This window comes from Entelurus aequoreus, linkage group LG02 (genome assembly GCF_033978785.1).
Source record: "Entelurus aequoreus isolate RoL-2023_Sb linkage group LG02, RoL_Eaeq_v1.1, whole genome shotgun sequence".
Taxonomy (NCBI): Eukaryota; Metazoa; Chordata; class Actinopteri; order Syngnathiformes; family Syngnathidae; genus Entelurus; species Entelurus aequoreus.
In genome coordinates this window covers 24623103-24641940 of record NC_084732.1, presented here as the reverse complement: position 1 = coordinate 24641940, position 18838 = coordinate 24623103, and the positions used below count along the sequence as shown (strand labels likewise).

The following is an 18838-nucleotide window of genomic DNA, read 5'->3' as shown; positions in this document are numbered from 1 at the left end:
AATTAGGTTTGACATTGTGTCAATGATAGATACTTAGTGTATAGATAGGCCTGGGGTGTAAGTTGTAACACTAACAGTAACACATTGTGTCAATGATAGATACTTAGTGTATAGATAGGCCTGGGGTGTAAGTTGTAACACTAACAGTAACAGTGCAAGACTAGGCCACAAACTAAAACTAGTCTATAAATAAATAACATATTACCATTCTGTATTCTCAAGGCGATCTATGTCGTGTGCTCCTCCAGCATCAATAGCAGCAGCGTCCTCCTGACCGTCTTCATCAGCGTCGGGTTCAAAGCGATATGGCTCTATCCCTCTCACAGCTTCTTCCCTATCTGAATCGCTTCCACTCCCCACTAGTCCTTCACTTGCACTTTCCTCATCCACAAATCTTTCATCCTCGCTCAAATTAATGGAGAAATCGTCGCTATCTCGGTCAGAATCGCTCTCAGATCTGGCGGCCATCATTGCAAACAATATGGAGCTTTGCGGATATGTTCAATTGTCCACGTCACGCTACTTCCGGTAGGGGCAAGGCTTTTTTTTGTCAGATACCAAAAGTTGCTATCTTTATCGTCGTTTTTCTATTCTAAATCCTTTCAGCAAAAATATGGCAATATCGCGAAATGATCAAGTATGACACATAGAATAGATCTGCTATCCCCGTTTAAATAAAAAAATTTCATTTCAGTAGGCCTTTAAGGTTTACATTGGAGTCTGAACTTCTACAATATCTTCTGCGAGCTGCGTCTCCGTCAAACACACCATCAGCAGCTTTTCCATATTTTCATGGATACATGTCCGCCGTTTAGATGTTATTTGGATTACCCTTGACTGTCCTTATCGACTCATTCTGCTTCAATGAGACTAGCAGTGATACGCTTCAACTTCTTCGCAAAGTCGGCTACATGGTCGATCATGTTTTTGATTATTTCTTTATTTTAATAAAATAGATATAATCTGTTTCTTTTTCTCAGCACTGTATTTAACACTCGTGTTTTTGTTTCCATGTTTGGAAAAACAAGGTTAGGACTTGCTAGCTATTAGCAAGTGAGCTATAGAGTGAGACACGGGATTTTTGGCTCTGAAACAACCAGCTAACGAGCGGTGGGGAAGCTTGTAACCCGAATTTTTGATCATAACCTAAAGCACAACAATTAGCCGAGTGACAGCTCATATACCAAGAAACCTGTGAGCTGAGGTACTCATAAGCCGAGGTACTACTATAAAACTTTGCTGGGGTATGTTTTGAAAATAGCATTTAACCCTTTGACAACAACCCTAACAAAGACCAAAAAATGTGAGCACATTACACCAATTCTTAAATCCTTACATTGGCTCCCTGTACATCAGAGAATTGATTTCAAAATCCTCCTGCTCACATATAAATCACTACATGGTCTAGGGCCGAAGTATATCACTGATATGCTCCCACTATATAAGCCCTCTAGATCACTAAGATCTTCTGAGACCAATTTGTTAGCGGTTCCCAAAGTAAACTCAAATCAAGGGAGAGCATCATTCAGTCACTATGCAACAGATAGCTGGAATAAACTTCCTGAAGATGTCAGACTTTCCACAACTCTGACTACTTTTAATACTAGACTAAAAACGTTTATGTTCACCTTAGGTTTCAGCTAAATTTTTTAATCTTTTAACTTTTTTTAATTTTCTTTCATTTCACTTTGTTGTCTGTGAAGCACTTTGAGTCTGCCTTGTGTATGAAAAGTGCTATACAAATAAAGTTGCCTTGCCTTGCCTTGACTGCCGCACCAAGAATCCTCATCAAACTTTTTTTTTTTTAGCCTTTCTTGGTTATTAGGGACACAAATAAGAAAGAAAAAAGTTGATCTAAAAAAAATACCCAAAATTGTAGATTTTAAAACACTGTGCCAAACGGCATCACTGGCAAGACTTAGGCAAACTGTGTTTCGGGTACAAAAAATTCTGAGTCATGTGTAATCTTGTTTTTTGACCATTTATTGACAATTTCAAAACACATTTTCACATCAAGCATGATCAATTGTTCAGCCACAATAAAGAGGAAAATAAATGTGTCATAAAATATCTAAACACTGTGTCATAGATTCCCGGCTCCTCAACTAAAATGAGAGTGTTCTTTCCGCTCCTTTACTAGGAGGTGCTGGAGAGCTATTCTCGCCCAGAGAAAGTCATCCGGGCTGGCGCTCCAGTCTGTGTCCATAATCTCCTCATCCCCTCGGTGCGCAACATCAGGCCTTCTCATGGTACGCTTCAAAGGAGGGTCTGTTGGCTGTCATGCAAAGGGAGACCTTGCATTTCTTACACTTCCACCTGCTCTGACCCTTTCCACAGTAGTCGCACAGGCCCCTTGCCTCAGAGTGGCGTGGGAGATGGCCCATGTTGTCATAACGGACATCCATCTGTGGGCGAACGACAGCATTGAGACTTTTTCTCTTCAGTGGTGCTAGTGAAAGGGAAGGTCGTCCAACCTTCACTGGCTTGCTCACCAGGAGCAAACAATGCGCAACCTGGGTACGGAAATTCTTCAGTTTAGCTGGCTTCTCTTTCAGCAAGCTACAGTCTCTTTTGTACACCAGCTGGGCGTTTGAGATGGACAGGTCGAGGATGTAGCCAAAGAGTGGCCAGTAGCATTTGATTGACTACTGACATGACATGACATGGGCAATCATGTCAACGACTGGATACTTCATTGATGTGTGCTCCAAGGTTTGTGTTTGAATGGCTGCACAATCACATGATGATTGAGTCGTTGAGTCATGAAAACCCAGCCTATGAATAGGAATGCTACCTTTTCAATGCAAATTGAACAATTTACCTAGTTCACCATGCACAGAATGTTTACAAAATCATTGAACATCTGGGTCCTGTAAAATTTGGGTTATTACCATGCAATAAGCCAAAATGCCTAAAAACTGCCATTTTATCATTTTTGAAAAAATTATTTTTACCATTATTTTTGCTTTTTTCATCAACAAGTTACATGGTTGTGTTAAGTAGTCATCAAAACACCATGACAAAAAAGAATCCAACCTTTGAAAAGCTAATCATTATTATGTTATAAGCAAGGAGTGGTTTTACAAAAAATAACATCACATAAAATGAAAAGTTGCATTTTTTTTAGACTGAATTTTAAATGTTTTGGTTGAATACTCAGTGTTTATCCAATGGTTGGTTTTGCAGTTGTTTTAACAGGTTGCTGCTTGCAAGCTGGAGAATGCACAGCAGTGTGCTATGAGAAGCTGACCAAAGATCCAAACATTGGTCTGTGCTTGTGTCAGGCCCATCGTGTTAAACCAGGACAGTTGGGTTATCTTGGTGGAAAAAAGGAAAACAAACATTGCCAGACAAACTGTCTGTTTGTGTTTGTAGATGTAGTGTACGTTGGCATGATCCACCCCTGCAATCTAATGTTTGCTCTTGATCAACGCCAAGAAAAATGTTCTGTGCAAAAAGTCTATGGCCATGAACGCCTTTTGGGTGAAGAATATTCTGGCCTGTGTTGACAGGAACGAAATCTTCCTCATTAAGGTGATTACACTTTACCTTTCTCTATGAAACATTCCCAAACGTCCATGATTTTGAACATAATAATAATACGCTGTAACGCCATACACAGTAATGTGAAAAACAAGGACTCTTCTATTTCTAAACCACTGCACGCAGAACGGTGAAAATGTGTGATTAACATGCACCCTTGCGGTGTTTCCTGCACTGTTATTCTTCTGACAAATACACCACAAGGTGGTGCTGTTATTAAATGCCAAACTTTGACCCCATAAGTAAGATAGACTCAATGCGCTTTACAAAACAACCCGCTGTAACTTTAGGTTGTCGAGTCGTATCATTGCAAAATTTGGTACACACATTTAGGGGACTGACAAACACAATTCTGTAAAATTTGAGTGTGATTGGTTAAAAAACATCCATCAAGCCATCCATTTTGTACCGCTCGTCCCTTTCATGGCTATCTTAAAGCAAAATGTCTTTGCAGGGGCATGGACAACTAAATGTTCATAAGTAATTGACCATTTTGTCTCGAACTCGCATGGCTGCCGTATTCGTGACCCCAAAATGCAGGAACCAGGAGAACGGAGAGCAGGTAAGATGAGTTTAATTTACTCAAAACAGAAAATGAAGCAGTCTTGCATGTAAAAGTTCAACAAACATAAATAAATTCTCGAGCACTGAGGAGTGCGCGAGGCTGGCATAAATAGGAACATACTGATTGGCAGCAGGTGTGGACCGACGGCCAATCAACAGCAGGTGAGGGAAAAAACACAGCGCTCAGCGGGACAAACAGGAAATGTAAACAAAATAAGAGCACTGATGGGAAGTAAATACAAAACAAAGAAGCACAAACAGAAATGAAGTGACAGATTGTCACACATTTGTCTAATACAGTGTATCTGCGGGCTTTTAAATCTAAAATCCAGTAAGTTGAATTTCAGGCCTTAAAGAGGAACTGCACTTTTTAGGGAATTTTGCCTATCGTTCGCAATCAATATGAGAGACCAGAAGACACTTCTTTTTTTTTTAACATAAAAAAATATGCTCATTCTAGGTAGCTAGCAATGCAGCTAATGAGCACAATCAATTCTACCTCTAAATCACTATAAAAATGCATTCAAAAACTAAAACCAATACTTAATTACGTTCCGTTAGCTGTATAATAACCAAGCTGTAGCGAAATTGTTGTAAGAGCGAACACTGAGGAACTCTCTTTCTTCAATCAATCAATCAAAGTTTATTTATATAGCCCTAAATCACGAGTGTCTCAAAGGGCTGCACAAGCAACAAAGAGATCCCACATCAGGGCAAGAAAGAACTCAACCCAATGGGCTAAAATGAGAACAATAAATGAGATTTATTGCGTAGTAACACATCAGCGTGCTTCAGTATTAGCTCTAAAAGCTAACTACAGCAAGAAAAATGTGAGCTTCTACATCAGCTCGAAATTTGTTTGAGTTTGTAATGCAGAACACATTGCCATAAGACAGCAATCTGTACTGACTGAAAAACATGAACAATCATATTACAGTATATGTAAAGTATTAGCCCACATTTCATGTTTTGTTTGTACACAGCTGGCTATACAGCGTATGCCGTCATGATACACACATTACGTGCTGCGTATACGTATCATGATCAATATTTAGTGTGACTCACTTGATGGACAGTTGTTCGTCTGGTCCAGCTGGCCGGAGACGTTTTTTCTCATTGATTTAGGGTAAGCACACCATTTGTGTCGAAATAGCTTGTGTCCAAGTTCCACATTTGCAGCTACGAGACGCTTTCACCTCACTCTATCGGTTTCCGTCTGATCCAACGTTTCACCCTCGTCTTCGTGCTGGCTTCTGGAAGCAGCAGTTCATCCTTCGTTCATTCAGCTTCAAAAAGATAAGGTTGTGAATCCTCATTTGTCCAAAAAACAGTTGTCTTTGTTTTTTGTTACCATGTTTGGCATGATTAGGACACACACAAGCGTTTTGTCTCCGGAAGTATGAACACACATTTGTTGCACAATAAACATGCAAATAAATTAACCACTTTCAGCTATGCGAGGATACAGAATAGTGAAGGTCGACATGATATCATCCATACAATACAATCAAAAACTTTGCAACAAGTCAGAACACATTCAGGACACGGTCACAAGAATGTTTCACCTCTTGTACACCTCACACGCTGTCATTCTTGTCAAGTAACCAGCACTCCCACAGGTGCCTCATTACCGCTAATAGGCCAGATACACCCATTATGCCTCACTTACCGGCCCTGTGACCCAACACACACATCTAGAAGAAAACAAAACATAACTAGAAAACACTCAGAGCACAGACCTCCACCAGGCCTTAAAGGCCTACTGAAATGAGATGTTGTTATTTAAACGGGGATAGCAGGTCCATTCTATGTGTCATACTTGATCATTTCGCGATATTGACATATTTTTGCTGAAAGGATTTAGTAGACAACATCGACAATAAAGTTCGCAACTTTTGGTCGCTGATAAAAAAAGCCTTGCCTGTACCGGAAGTAGCGTGACGTCAAAGGTTGTGGAGCTCCTCACATCTGCACATTGTTTACAATCATGGCCACCAGCAGCGAGAGCGATTCGGACCGAGAAAGCGACGATTACCCCATTAATTTGAGCGAGGATGAAAGATTTGTGGATGAGGAAAGTGAGGGTGAAGGATTAAAGGGCAGTGGAAGCGATTCAGATAGGGAAGATGTTGTGAGAGGCGGGTGGGACCTGATATTCAGCTGGGAATGACTAAAATAGTAAATAAACACAAGACATATATATACTCTATTAGCCACAACACAACCAGGCTTATATTTAATATGCCACAAATTAATCCCGCATAACAAACACCTCCTCCCTCCCGTCCATATAACCCACCAATACAACTCAAACACCCGCATAACACACTCAATCCCACAGCCCAAAGTACCGTTCACCTCCGCAAAATTCATACAGCACATATATTTCCCCAAAGTTACGTACGTGACATGCACATAGCGGCACGCACGTACGGGCAAGCGATCAAATGTTTGGAAGCCGCAGCTGCGTACTCACGGTAGCACGTATCCAACTCAAAGTCCTCCTGGTAAGAGTCTCTGTTGTCCCAGTTCTCCACAAGCATGCATATCCAACTCAAAGTCCTCCTGGTAAGAGTCTCTGTTGTCCCAGTTCTCCACAGGCCAATGGTACAGCTTGACTGTCATATTTCGGGAATGTAAACAATGAAACACCGGCTACGTGTTTGTGTTGCTGCAGCCGGCCGCTAATACACCGCTTCCCACCTACAGCTTTCTTCTTTGCTGTCTTCATTGTTCATTAAACAAATTGCAAAAGATTCACCAACACAGATGTCCAGAATACTGTGGAATTTTGCGATGAAAACAGACGACTTAATAGCTGGCCACAATGGTGTCCCAAAATGTCCGCTACAATCCGTGACGTCACGCGCAAACGTCATCATACCGAGACGTTTTCAGCAGGATATTTCGCGGGAAATTTAAAATTGCACTTTATTAATATAACCCGGCCGTATTGGCATGTGTTGCAATGTTAAGATTTCATCATTGATATATAAACTATCAGACTGCGTGGTCGGTAGTAGTGGGTTTCAGTAGGCCTTTAAAGTGCCTCCCGAGTCTCAATAGTAAAAAAGTCCTGAATCCAGACATTTCATATCCATATCCAAAGCAGCCCCCAAAATGCAATTACTTGGTCCTTGACCCATTTCTAACATTTCCTGAAGGCTTCATGAAAATCCACCTGTAAGTTTTTGAATCGTTACTAACAAACAACCATCAGGCAACAAAGATAATGAATATGGCTCCTACGATGTTCTGTAACAAAAGCAAAGACCTTAACAGGTTATTTAAGTTATATTCAAAAGCAAAATTGGTTGATAGCTGCCACATAAAAGAGGGTCTTTATCATTCTTGATGAGGAAAGATACCAGGGTCTCTAACATTGTAGGGGGGGAAATTACCCTCAAAAAATTATTCATCATATGCTCTCTGAATGTCTGGTGATATCGTGACAGAGAACAATTGAAATACCTCACTCCTTAATCCATCTGGGCCTGGTGTTTTACACTTCTGAAGTGACGTGGTCGCTTCGTGTACCTCCGTGACTAAGATTGGATTGTCCAGGTTCCCACATAAGTCTTCGCTAATTTTAGGAAAAACTAATTTGTCAACAGGGTGATCACCCTCCCAAATGTCAGAGAGACATTGTGAGCAATATAGGTCAGTATTAAGTGTTCAGTGTTCTCCCTGTGACTGCGTGGGTTCCCTCCGGGTACTCCGGCTTCCTCCCACCTCCAAAGACATGCACCTGGGGATAGGTTGATTGGCAACACTAAATTGGCCCTAGTGTGTGAATGCGAGTGTGAATGTTGTCTGTCTATCTGTGTTGGCCCTGTGATGAGGTAGAGACTATTGTCCAGGGTGTACCCCGCCTTCCGCCCGAATGCAGCTGAGAGAGGCTCCAGCAGCCACCGCGACCCCGTAAGGGACAAGCGGTAGAAAATGGATGGATGGATGGTCTCAGGTAACCTCGCTCGATACAGATAGGACCTTTGAGTTTAAGCTGGGTCATGTGGCAGCACAGCGCCTGATGTGCCAGTAGTTTTCCTTACTTCTCCCCAGTCTCAAAAAAACTTTATTTTTTCAGATTTTGTTGATAACAGATCAACTTTGGAGTGGAGGTTGAGGCGTTCTTCATAAAAGGTCAGAGGGTTGGCAAAGCATATGTTTTGTCAATATTAGCTATTTGTCTGGAGAATGTTTCCGATTCCGCCATTTCTGCCTTTTTGGAAGATGACACTCGTTAAACAAATTGCCCACGAATTAACACTTTAAACGCAATGAGAAAGTTCAGGAGAATCATTTGTTCACAAAAACAACGAGAAAAACAAAAAAATATTAATTATAAATATTGCGCACATACGATTGCTCTAAGCATAGACAAACAACAAAACAAAAACACCATCTCGACCACCATACATGTCTCAAAATGTCTCTCACATGAATTCAGATTTTTGGTGGTTAATTGTCTTACGATTTACATAAAGTATGTAATGTTAAAGGCCGTGTGGACCGGATTCCTCGCGGCCTCAGCGAAGATCCGCTGGCAGAAGAGCAAACCCGAAGAGGTGAAGATGGTGAGGTCCGAGTTTGGCGTTCTGCAGATGCATTTACCAAGAACCATAAACAAGGAGCTTAGCGATGCTAGACCTCGTCATCGACTGCCTGCAGTTCTCCCTTTTGGTGTGAGAGAGAGACCCCACAGAGACTTGCACAAAAAACTTGGATGTACATATAAATATTTGAAGGTATATTTAGTCTTTGTGTTGTGGGTGTGGATGAGACCAATGGTGGTCAATCAGAAGCATGGCTGTGTCCATGTGATATTCAGGACTGCAGCTCTACAATGTCGCCAATATTGTGAGCAACATTAGGCTAGGGCGATCACACAAGTTTAAACATGTATGCAGCACCATCCTGCTTGCTTTACAAACAGAAATGTCCTCAGGGGGATGTGTTCCTGCACACAATTTTCATGGATGAATTCAAATCTATTTATAGTTGCATAGATTCCCACCAGCACGTTGTGCCCAACATCCATCGAGGTGAATGAGAAGGAGAGCCAGTACGTTCTTCCTGAACCATGCATGATCCTCAACTTCACTAACATCAGAGGAATGCGCTACGAAGCAGAGGAAGTCAGACACTGTTTGCTAAAAGGTACCGTGACAAGTTTAGGGGGCATTGACACGAGAACTATTTTGTTTTTCTGTAGTACCGATAAAGAACTGTGTCCTTTTGGCCGTGTTTTTAATCTGAACACAAATATTTAAAAAGGATTTTGTTTCCAAACCCTAACCCTAAACCAAACCCAAGCCGTAAACCGAACCCCATAGCCCAAAACGCTAACCCTAACCCTAAAATTTGAACCCCTGAAGCCCAAACTAGAAACTGTCCCCATAGGGTTTGTTTTTAGGCTTGGTTTTAGATAAGGTTTGAACCAGAGCTACGGTTTGGGTTAGGGTTTCTTACTGGGGTTTCAAATTCTGATTACAATTTCAAACCAAAGTCAGTGTCTCAAACAAGGGTTTCAAACTCGGTTCAGGGTTTCTTACTCAGGTTTCAAACTTAGGTAAGGGTTTCAAATTAGGGTAAGGTTTCTTACTAAGGTTTCAAATGGGTGTTCAGATTTCTTAATCGGGATCAAATTAAAATTAGGTTTTTTCTAACTCAGAATTTTTTTCAGCATAAGTATCGTTAAAAATCCCAGTTTCCATTTTAAACTAGAGTTTCAAACTCAGGTAAGGTGGTTGTTGTTGTTTTTTTTTTTATAGTGGTTTAAAACTAAGATTATGGTTTGTTACTCAGCTTTCAAACTTGAGTTAGGAATTTAAATTTGCGTTAGGTTTCTTATAAGGGTTTCAAACTTGGGTTAGGGTATCACACTACAGTCTTCGAGAATTTCTAATAAGGGTTTTAAACTCTGGTTTTAAGGGAGTTGAGCTAATGCTGCCCTGGCTGGGCGCTGACGTCACTTGGCACAGGGACCACCTCTTAAAGGGGAACTGCAAATAAAAATCCTATTGTTCACAATCATGCGAGACAAGAACACACATCTCTTTTGTGTTTATTTTGATTTTAAAGATGATAAAAAAAATGCTTGAAAAATGTGGCTAATGTGAGTCACCGTTGTAGCCTTCAAAGCTCTCTAAGAAACTTAAAAAAAATATATATATATATATATATATATATAAAATGTAGTAACCAGTGTTGGGACTAACGTGTTACTTTGTAAAGCGTTACTTTGTAAAGCGTTACTGTAACGCCGTTATTTTCGGCGGTAACTAGTAGTCTAACACGTTATTTTTTATATTCGGTAACTCGGTTACCGTTACTACATGATGCGTTATTTTACGTTATTTTCTATGTACTATCGGCTAGAAACAGAAGATCTGAGTGTGTTTTATTGGAGAGCTGCAGTGTCGTCCTTCTGAATCTTCCTGTATCAAAAGTGGGAGAAGAAAAGAGGCACGGTGTGTGTGTTTTTACTAACGAGACATCATGGCGGAGCCGAAGTCAAGTTTCTTAACATGGAGATATTCTCACTACTTTTCTTTTGTCGAGCACAAAGAAAATAACCTTTTAGTTAAATGTAAGTTGTGTCTTGGATCAAAGATCTTATCTACTGCCCAAAACAACAATTCAAATCTGCTGAAACAGCTACAAAAGCAACATGCTTCAACAAAGATAGTAAAGAGAGACAATGACTCTGATGCCGCTTCACCTCCACCTCCACCTCCACCTAAGGATTTTAACGGAGGGACTGCTAGCCAGGACAACATTGATAGAGCCATTGCAGCGTATGTGCTAGAAGACATGCAGGCTATTTCTACAGTGGAGTCACCCGATTTCAGGCATCTAATTAGCATGATACCGGCATCAAACAGAAAATGGCACCGAAAACATTTTCCACGTACCTGGACACAGTGGACAGTGAGTACATAAAAACGGAAAGCGAGCTAAAGAAAACACTCCAAACTCTGCCTCTGCTCATCATTCAGCACTGAAGGTACACACACTCTGTCAATTCTCTTACATACTCTTTCATTCTAGACTTCTAGAGTGTTTGATTGTCACATCACTTTAAATGTATAGACTATAAAGTTCACAAAAATAAAGAGGGATCCTAGTGGGCCAGGCCAATCTTTCCTTATCTCTAAACTAAAACTGGGGAAATGCATAGGATGTTCTGGGCTTCAGTACAGTGTTGATCTCCTGAAGACATGATTTTATTTCCAAATTCCTTGAGAGAAAAACATGCCTGGTTAGGCTTTGTGTTAGTCATGTGTGCCTTCCTTGGTTGAAGCCAGGTTTACAGCTATGTTGCTATTATGCTGTTTGTTACTTATGTATGTTATCCATCCATCCATCCATTTTCTACCGCTTATTCCCTTCGGGGTAGCGGGGGGCGCTGGAGCCTATCTCAGCTATTTAATATAGTTTGTCAATTTGTTCTGGCCTGAAATAAATTGGCCCTTTGAAACATATCTTTGTCTTTGTGTGTTGTATGTAGAGCACATTGCTTAGCAGAGTTCAGTGGTGCAAATGCATGTCAAGTTGATCAACAGATTGTATTATTCTCCAGTGCAATAACAGTACTAAAATGAAGGCTAAAAGGGCATTAATGGGAGCCTTAAAAAAAATAAGAAAAAAAATAAGTAACTAAATAGTTACTTTTCACAGTAACACATTACTTTTTGGTGTAAGTAACTCAGTTAGTAACTGAGTTACTTTTGAAATAATCAGTAACTAACCCAACACTGGTAGTAACAGACATGTTCATAACAATACGTAATATGTACAATATATACCGTATTTTGATCGTTTTAATCACTTCCGAGAATTGATTTCCATTTCCATAGCAGCAACAATGTGTGTCCTACTTACGGATACAAAACGATTGTGTGTCTTCTAATCATGGCAGATTTGGTAACAAACAACTAAAACGACTATTTTTGGACATATGAGGATTCACAATCATAGCTTTTAGAATCTGAACATACAGAGGATGAATTGCTGCTTATAGAAGCCAGCACGAAAAAGAGGGTGGAATGTCGGAGCAGACGGAAGCCGATAGAGTGATGTAAAAGCCGCTCAAATCTGTAAATGTGGAACTTGGACACAAGCTATTTTGACATAAATGGAGTGCTTACCCTAAATAAACCGGAAAAACGTCCCCGGCCAGCTGGACCAAAGAGACAACTGTCCATCAAGTGAGTCACACTTTATATCAATCATGATACACGCAGCACGCCATGCATGTTATTACAACTACAGTACATACGCTGTCTGGCTAGCTGTGTACAAACAAAACATGAAATGTGGGCTAATACTTTAAAAATACTGTAATTAGATTGTTCATGTTTTTCAGTCAGTAAAAATCGGTGTGTTTTTCGCGTTGTGTTGTGCATTACAAACTCAAACACGTTTCATGCTGACATAGAAGCTAGCTTATCCCACACCATAGTTAGTTTTTACGACGGTAGGTCGTGAGATCAAACCACGGCCGAGTCATACCAAAGACAATAAAAATGGGACCCATTACCTCCCTTCTTGGCACTCAGCATCAAGGGTTGGAATTGGGGGTTAAATCACCCAAAATGATTCCCGGGCGTGGCCACCGCTGCTGCTCACTGCTCCCCTCACCTCCCAGGGGTTGGAACAAGGGGTCAAATGCACAGGGTAATCTCACCATAACCTAGTGTGTGTGTGACAATCCTTGGTACTTTAACTTTAACTTTAACTTTAATACCGAAGCATGCCGATGTCTTACTAGTATAGTAAGAGTTCCTCAGTCTTTGCTCTTACAATAACAATGTCGCTACAGCTTGGTTAATATACAGGATATACAGGAAGTAAATGAAGTATTGGTGACGGTTTATGAATGCATCTTTAAAGTGATTTAGAGGTAGAATAGATTGCTAGCCACATAGAACCAGCTGATTTTGACATGATAGACTGAAAAAAAACGCACAAAAAAAAGGTTGCCCTCTTGTCTCTTGTAATGATTGTGAACGATAGGCAAAATTCCAAAAACAGTTCAGTTCCCCTCTAAAGGCACATACACACACTCTGGTGAAACATCTCAACTCATCACATCTCAATATTTACTTCCCCTAGTAATTAATTATATTTATCATAGATTAAGATGACATTCGTCACCACATGTTGTTATTTGGTTTGTGCTTTGAATAGTGTAATTTTTTTGAGTTGCACATATTTTATAGCAAATTGTTAAAAAAAAACTTTTTTTCCTAAGTGCTTTATTTTCATTTCTTCCACACAATTAAACAGGATATTCATGTTATTTTGTTGACCATTTTGCTTTATGAGCAGTACAAAATATAAGGAACACATCAGTATGATGCAGCGCAAACTCCCAGCATGACAATAAAACCTTGTGAATCAAAAGCAAGCATGATTGTCTTTTGCAAATGCAGGATTATTGTGTCATTCGGGTCTCATTGTAGTGTGACTGGCCAAAACATTCCTGTTAAATGACTTCTGTTTTTTGGATGTTGCAACAGATGAGTGTGTCACATTTACACATGCAATAACGTCTCCCGCTTTACATTACTCTTTAACCAAATTGATGTTTACCTTATTTATAGTGTAGAGCATCCCGTATTTGAGGTTATTCTACATTTGCACAAGGAGTCACATATACAACATACTCCGCCTTATAATGTGCATGTTTATAGCTCTAATGATTACACTGCCCTTAGGTGTTTTTTTTTAAACCACAAGAGAAAAAAAAACAACATTTCGAAATGGGAGGGTTGAAACTTGACCCGCCACCTAGATATAGCTATGTGATTGGGTGATGCGCAGAAATAACCTGAATTTCCAGTCCAACATTATTGGATGACGACGCCGTAGACCAGCAAAGTAGTGTTTTAGTCTGCTGCTCTTTGTGCCAAAGGATCTTTGTAGACATGGCAACCAGATGGGGAATCTGCAGCGCAGGCAAGATCAGCCATGACTTCATGGTGGCTATGAAAACTCTTCCACCTGAAGATCACCAGGTATTTTCACTACAAGATGCTCAGACATGCATGCTTTTGCAATTAAATGGGAACTGCACTTTTTATGGGGAATTTTGCCTATCATTACAATCATTACGAGATACAAGAAAATGTATGTAGAGTAATGGGAGCAATCAATTCTACCTCTAAATCACTTTAAAAATGCATTAAAAAAACATCAACAATACTTCATTTACGTTCTGGAACCCAACCAAGCTGTAGCGACATTGTTGTTGTAAGAGTGAACACTGAGGAATTATTTTTCTAGCGTAGCATTGGAGTGCTTCGGTATTAGCCGTAAAAGCTAACTACGGCAAGAGATAAATGGGGACGGCGTGGCAAAGTTGGTAGAGTGGCTGTGCCAGCTATCAGAGGGTTGCTGGTTACTGGGGTTCAATCCCCACCTTCTACCATCCTAGTCACGTCCGTTGTGTCCTTGGGCAAGACACTTCACCCTTGCTGCTGATGGCTGCTGGTTAGCGCCTTGCATGGCAGCTCCCGCCATCAGTGTGTGAATGTGTGTGTGAGTGGGTGAATGTGGAAATAGTGTCAAAGCGCTTTGAGTACCTTGAAGGTAGAAAAGCGCTATACAAGTACAACCCATTTATCATTTATCATTATCATTTATAAGCTTCTACGTCAGCACGAAACACGTTTGAGTTTGTAATGCACAACACTGCGATAAGACACCAATCTGTACTGACTGAAAAACATGAACAATCATATTACAGAATCTGTAAAGTATCGCACATTTCATCTTTTGTTTGTACACAGCTAGCCAAACAGAGCATGACGTGCTGCATGTATCATGATCAATATTAAAGTGTGACTCACTCGATGGACAGTCTGTTTGGTCCAGCTGGCCGCTGATGTTTTTTCTGGTTTATTTGGGGTAAGCACTCCGTTTAAGTTGAAATAGCATGTAGTCAAGTTACACTATTTTTGAACAAATGAAGATTCACAACCTTATCTTTTTGAAGCTGAATAAACTGAGGATGAACTGCTGCCACCACAAAGAAGAAAGGGAAACGTTGGAGCAGACGAAGAGTTTTTCTGCTCCAACGTTTCCCCTTCTTCTTTGTGGTGGCATCTAGAAGCAGCAGTTCATCCTCAGTCTATTCAGCTTCAAAAAGATAAGGTTGTGAATCTTTATTCGTCCAAAAATAGTCGTCTACGTTGTCTGTTACCAAGTCTGCCATGACTAAAAGACACACATACGTTTTGTTTCTGGAAGTCGGAACACACATTTTTTGCTGGAAGTCGGACATGCCCTGCTAAGGAAACGGAAATCACTGCGCAGAAGAAGTCAGTCATTTTGATTAAAATTATCAAAATACGGTAAATATTGTACATATTACATATTGTTATGAACGTGTCTGTTACTACATTATATATAGACTTGCATGTGTGTATACAAAATGTTGATGGAGGGTTTTGAAGTTGTTTTAGAGGGCTTTGAAGGCTACAATGGTGACTCCAAGCGTTTTTTATCATCTTTAAAATCCTAATTTAAAAAAAAAAAGACATGTGTGTTATTGTCTATCATAATGATTGTGAACGATAGGCAAAATTCCAAAAAGTGAAGTATACCATTGCTGCAGAATGTCTAGGTTTTTCTTATGGTTGTGAAGCTCTTTTTTCGTCTCGCAGAGAAGTGTTCAAATGTTTATACACATTTAAATATATACATTTTTTAACATTGTAACCTAAAATCTGAAATATGTGTGATGTATAGATTTGTCAAATAAATATCATTTTGTGGAACTTTTCAGTAGTGTTTTCTCGAGTAAAGAACCGTATTTTGTAACTGGAGTTTAAATGTATGCCTTGCTGCACATGAGGCGCATCACCTCTCCTTGTCAATCCTGTAAAGCAGGTATTTCATTTGAGCAAAGAAACTCATACAAAATGACACCAAATAAATACATGCATTTATAAACTAATGTAAAGTATTTTATAATTGTGTATATTTAACATAGAACTGGGATGTCAAGCATGCTGCATTTTTTATTTAAATAAACTCCTGTCGCAATAGCAATTCTGTTAGGAAAGCAAATAGTTTATAGCGGGGTGAACAAGTATACCAAACAAGAGGTACACGGTAAAGCGTAAAACAAACGTGAGTAAAATAAACAATTGGTAACCTTAAATGATTGATTGAGACTTTTATTAGTAGGTTGCACAGTGAAGTACATATTCCGTACAATTGACCACTAAATGGTAACACCCGAAGAAGTTTTTCAACTTGTTTAAGTCGGGGTCCACTTAAATTGATTCATGATACAGATATATACAATCATATATACTATCATCATAATACAGTCATCACACAAGATAATCATATTGAATTATTTACATTATTTACAATCAGGGGTGTGGAGGGGGTGGGGGGTAGGATATGGACAGCAAGTAGTGGACATATAGAGAGAGAAAGAGAGCGAGAGAGAGAGAGAGAGAGAGAGAGAGAGAGAGATCAGAAGGCATAAGAAAAAGTATCTGCATTTGATTGTTTACATTTGATTATTAGCAATCCGGGGAGGGTGTTAGTTTAGGATTGTAGCTGCCTGGAGGTGAACTTTTAGTGCTGTTTTGAAGGAGGATAGAGATGCCCTTACTTTTATACCTGTTGGGAGCGCATTCCACATTGATGTAGCATAGAAAGAGAATGAGTTAAGACCTTTGTTGGTTCGGAATCTGGGTTTAACGTGGTTAGTGGAGCTCCCCCTGGTGTTGTGGTTATGGCGGTCATTTACGTTAAGGAAGTAGTTTGACATGTACTTCGGTAAGGCTGCAGCTAACGATTATTTTTCTATCGATTAATCTATAGATTATTTTTTCGATTAATCGGTTAATCTATAGATTATTATTTTTTTCGATTAATCTATAGATTATTTTTCCTTTTACCGATTATTTTTTTATTCAAAATGAAGATGAACAAATAAATGTAGGCCCGTTTTTTCAAAAGGCATGGCTTTTATTTACAAAAAAAAGAAGTATGGCCACTCAGTCAACATTGACAACAACATGACTAAATATTCTGTAACAATGTAAACATTTAAAACTTTTAACATTTAACAAAATTAAAAGTAGCTTATTTGCTTTTTAATGTGCAAATATAAAAGTCAACATCCAGTGCAAATCTTAATATTCTGCAATAGTATAAGCATTTCAAAAGTAAAAGTATTGCTTATTTTGCTTTAAAATGTGCAAAAATAAAGATAAACATCCAATACAAAAAAGTGCAAAACGAAATATTCTGTAACAAGTGTAAACATTTCAACAAAAGTGAAAGTATTGCTTATTTGCTAAAATGAGCAAAAATAAAGATAAACATCCAATACAAAAAAGTGCCAATCTAAATATTCTGGAGCAATGTAAACATTAAGTATTGTTTTTAAAATGTGCAAAATAAACATCCAGTCCAACACAGTACACAATAACCAATTCTACTCATTCCAGTGAGTGTCTAACAGTTGTAATGAAGAAAGGTTAGCATGTCTACATGCTCTGGTTCTTTTCTTGTTTACAATATTCCCAGCAGCTGAAAATAGGCGCTCAGAAGGGGTCGATGTGGCTGGAACTGAGAGCTAATTAGCCTTCACCTCAAGCCAGGATTGCGAGTGAGCTGAGCTGCAGTTTAAGTTTCTAGAAGGTCAACGGGCTCATAGTGATGTTACTAGTAGTTGACTGGGAGGTGTTTATTATCATTTGGGGAGAGTCCGCTGCCTGATGCTCACCTGCTAAACACCTATCTGCTCCACGCTGAAGCGCTGACTACATGCGCTCTGAATACGCACTGCAGATTGGCTGATAATGCTTCGTGTGTACCAATCAGATGGTTGTGTGGGTGGGACAATGCTGCGTGTGTACCAATCAGATGGTTGTGTGGGTGGGACAATGCTGCATGCTGAGACAGAGGCAGACGGAGCAAAGCAGCTTGTTAAGACTTTAGCTTTAGCTTAGAAACTCATTCGGTACACCCCCGTACCGAACCGAAAGCCCCGTACCGAAACGGTTCAATACAAAACACGTACCGTTACACCCCTAGCAGATACAAATGACACATTCATGTTTTTGTGTAATGATGACAACGTATGCTCGCACGGACGATTGACTAGTTGATGGTTTTCTTCTCAAATGTTCGTTCATAGCCGTTGTGCTGCTATGATAGGACATTTCCGCTCGACACAGTGTGCATACAACAACATTATTAGGCCGTTTATTGAAATACTCCCACACTTTTGACCACTTTTGGCATGCTTTTCCCCCCTCGCTCGCACCGCTCGCATCGTCTTCTTTCATCGTCTGCTTTGCGCTTCGCCATGACGGTAGTGTGACGTTATTATGCGACGCGTCGACGCACAAAAACGGCGTCGACATATTTACGTAACCGATGACGTCGACTACGTCGACGCGTCGTTTCAGCCTTATACTTCGGTATCAGGGAGGTGTAGTGGATTTTATAGACTAGGCGCAGTGCAAGTTGTTTAACTCTGTCATCCACCTTGAGCCAGCCCACTTTAGAGAAGTGGGTAGGAGTGAGGTGGGATCTGGGGTGGAGGTCTAGAAGTAACCTGACTAGCTTGTTCTGAGATGTTTGGAGTTTAGATTTGAGGGTTTTGGAGGTGCTAGGGTACCAGGAGGTGCATGCGTAATCGAAAAAGGGTTGAACGAGAGTTCCCACCAGAATCCTCAAGGTGCTTTTG

The 18838-nt window shown here is 40.0% G+C and overlaps 1 protein-coding gene across 1 annotated transcript in view; it reads left to right on the top strand.

The window, feature by feature from the left end:
• Positions 1-13956: 13956 nt before the first annotated feature.
• LOC133631788 (trans-1,2-dihydrobenzene-1,2-diol dehydrogenase-like) overlaps positions 13957-18838 on the top strand; it is a 47149-nt gene continuing 42267 nt past the window's right edge. The window contains exon 1 of the mRNA XM_062023953.1: positions 13957-14132. Within this exon, the coding sequence (XP_061879937.1) occupies positions 14043-14132 (90 nt within the window). The 5' untranslated portion in view covers positions 13957-14042. The remainder of the gene's footprint in view (positions 14133-18838) is intronic.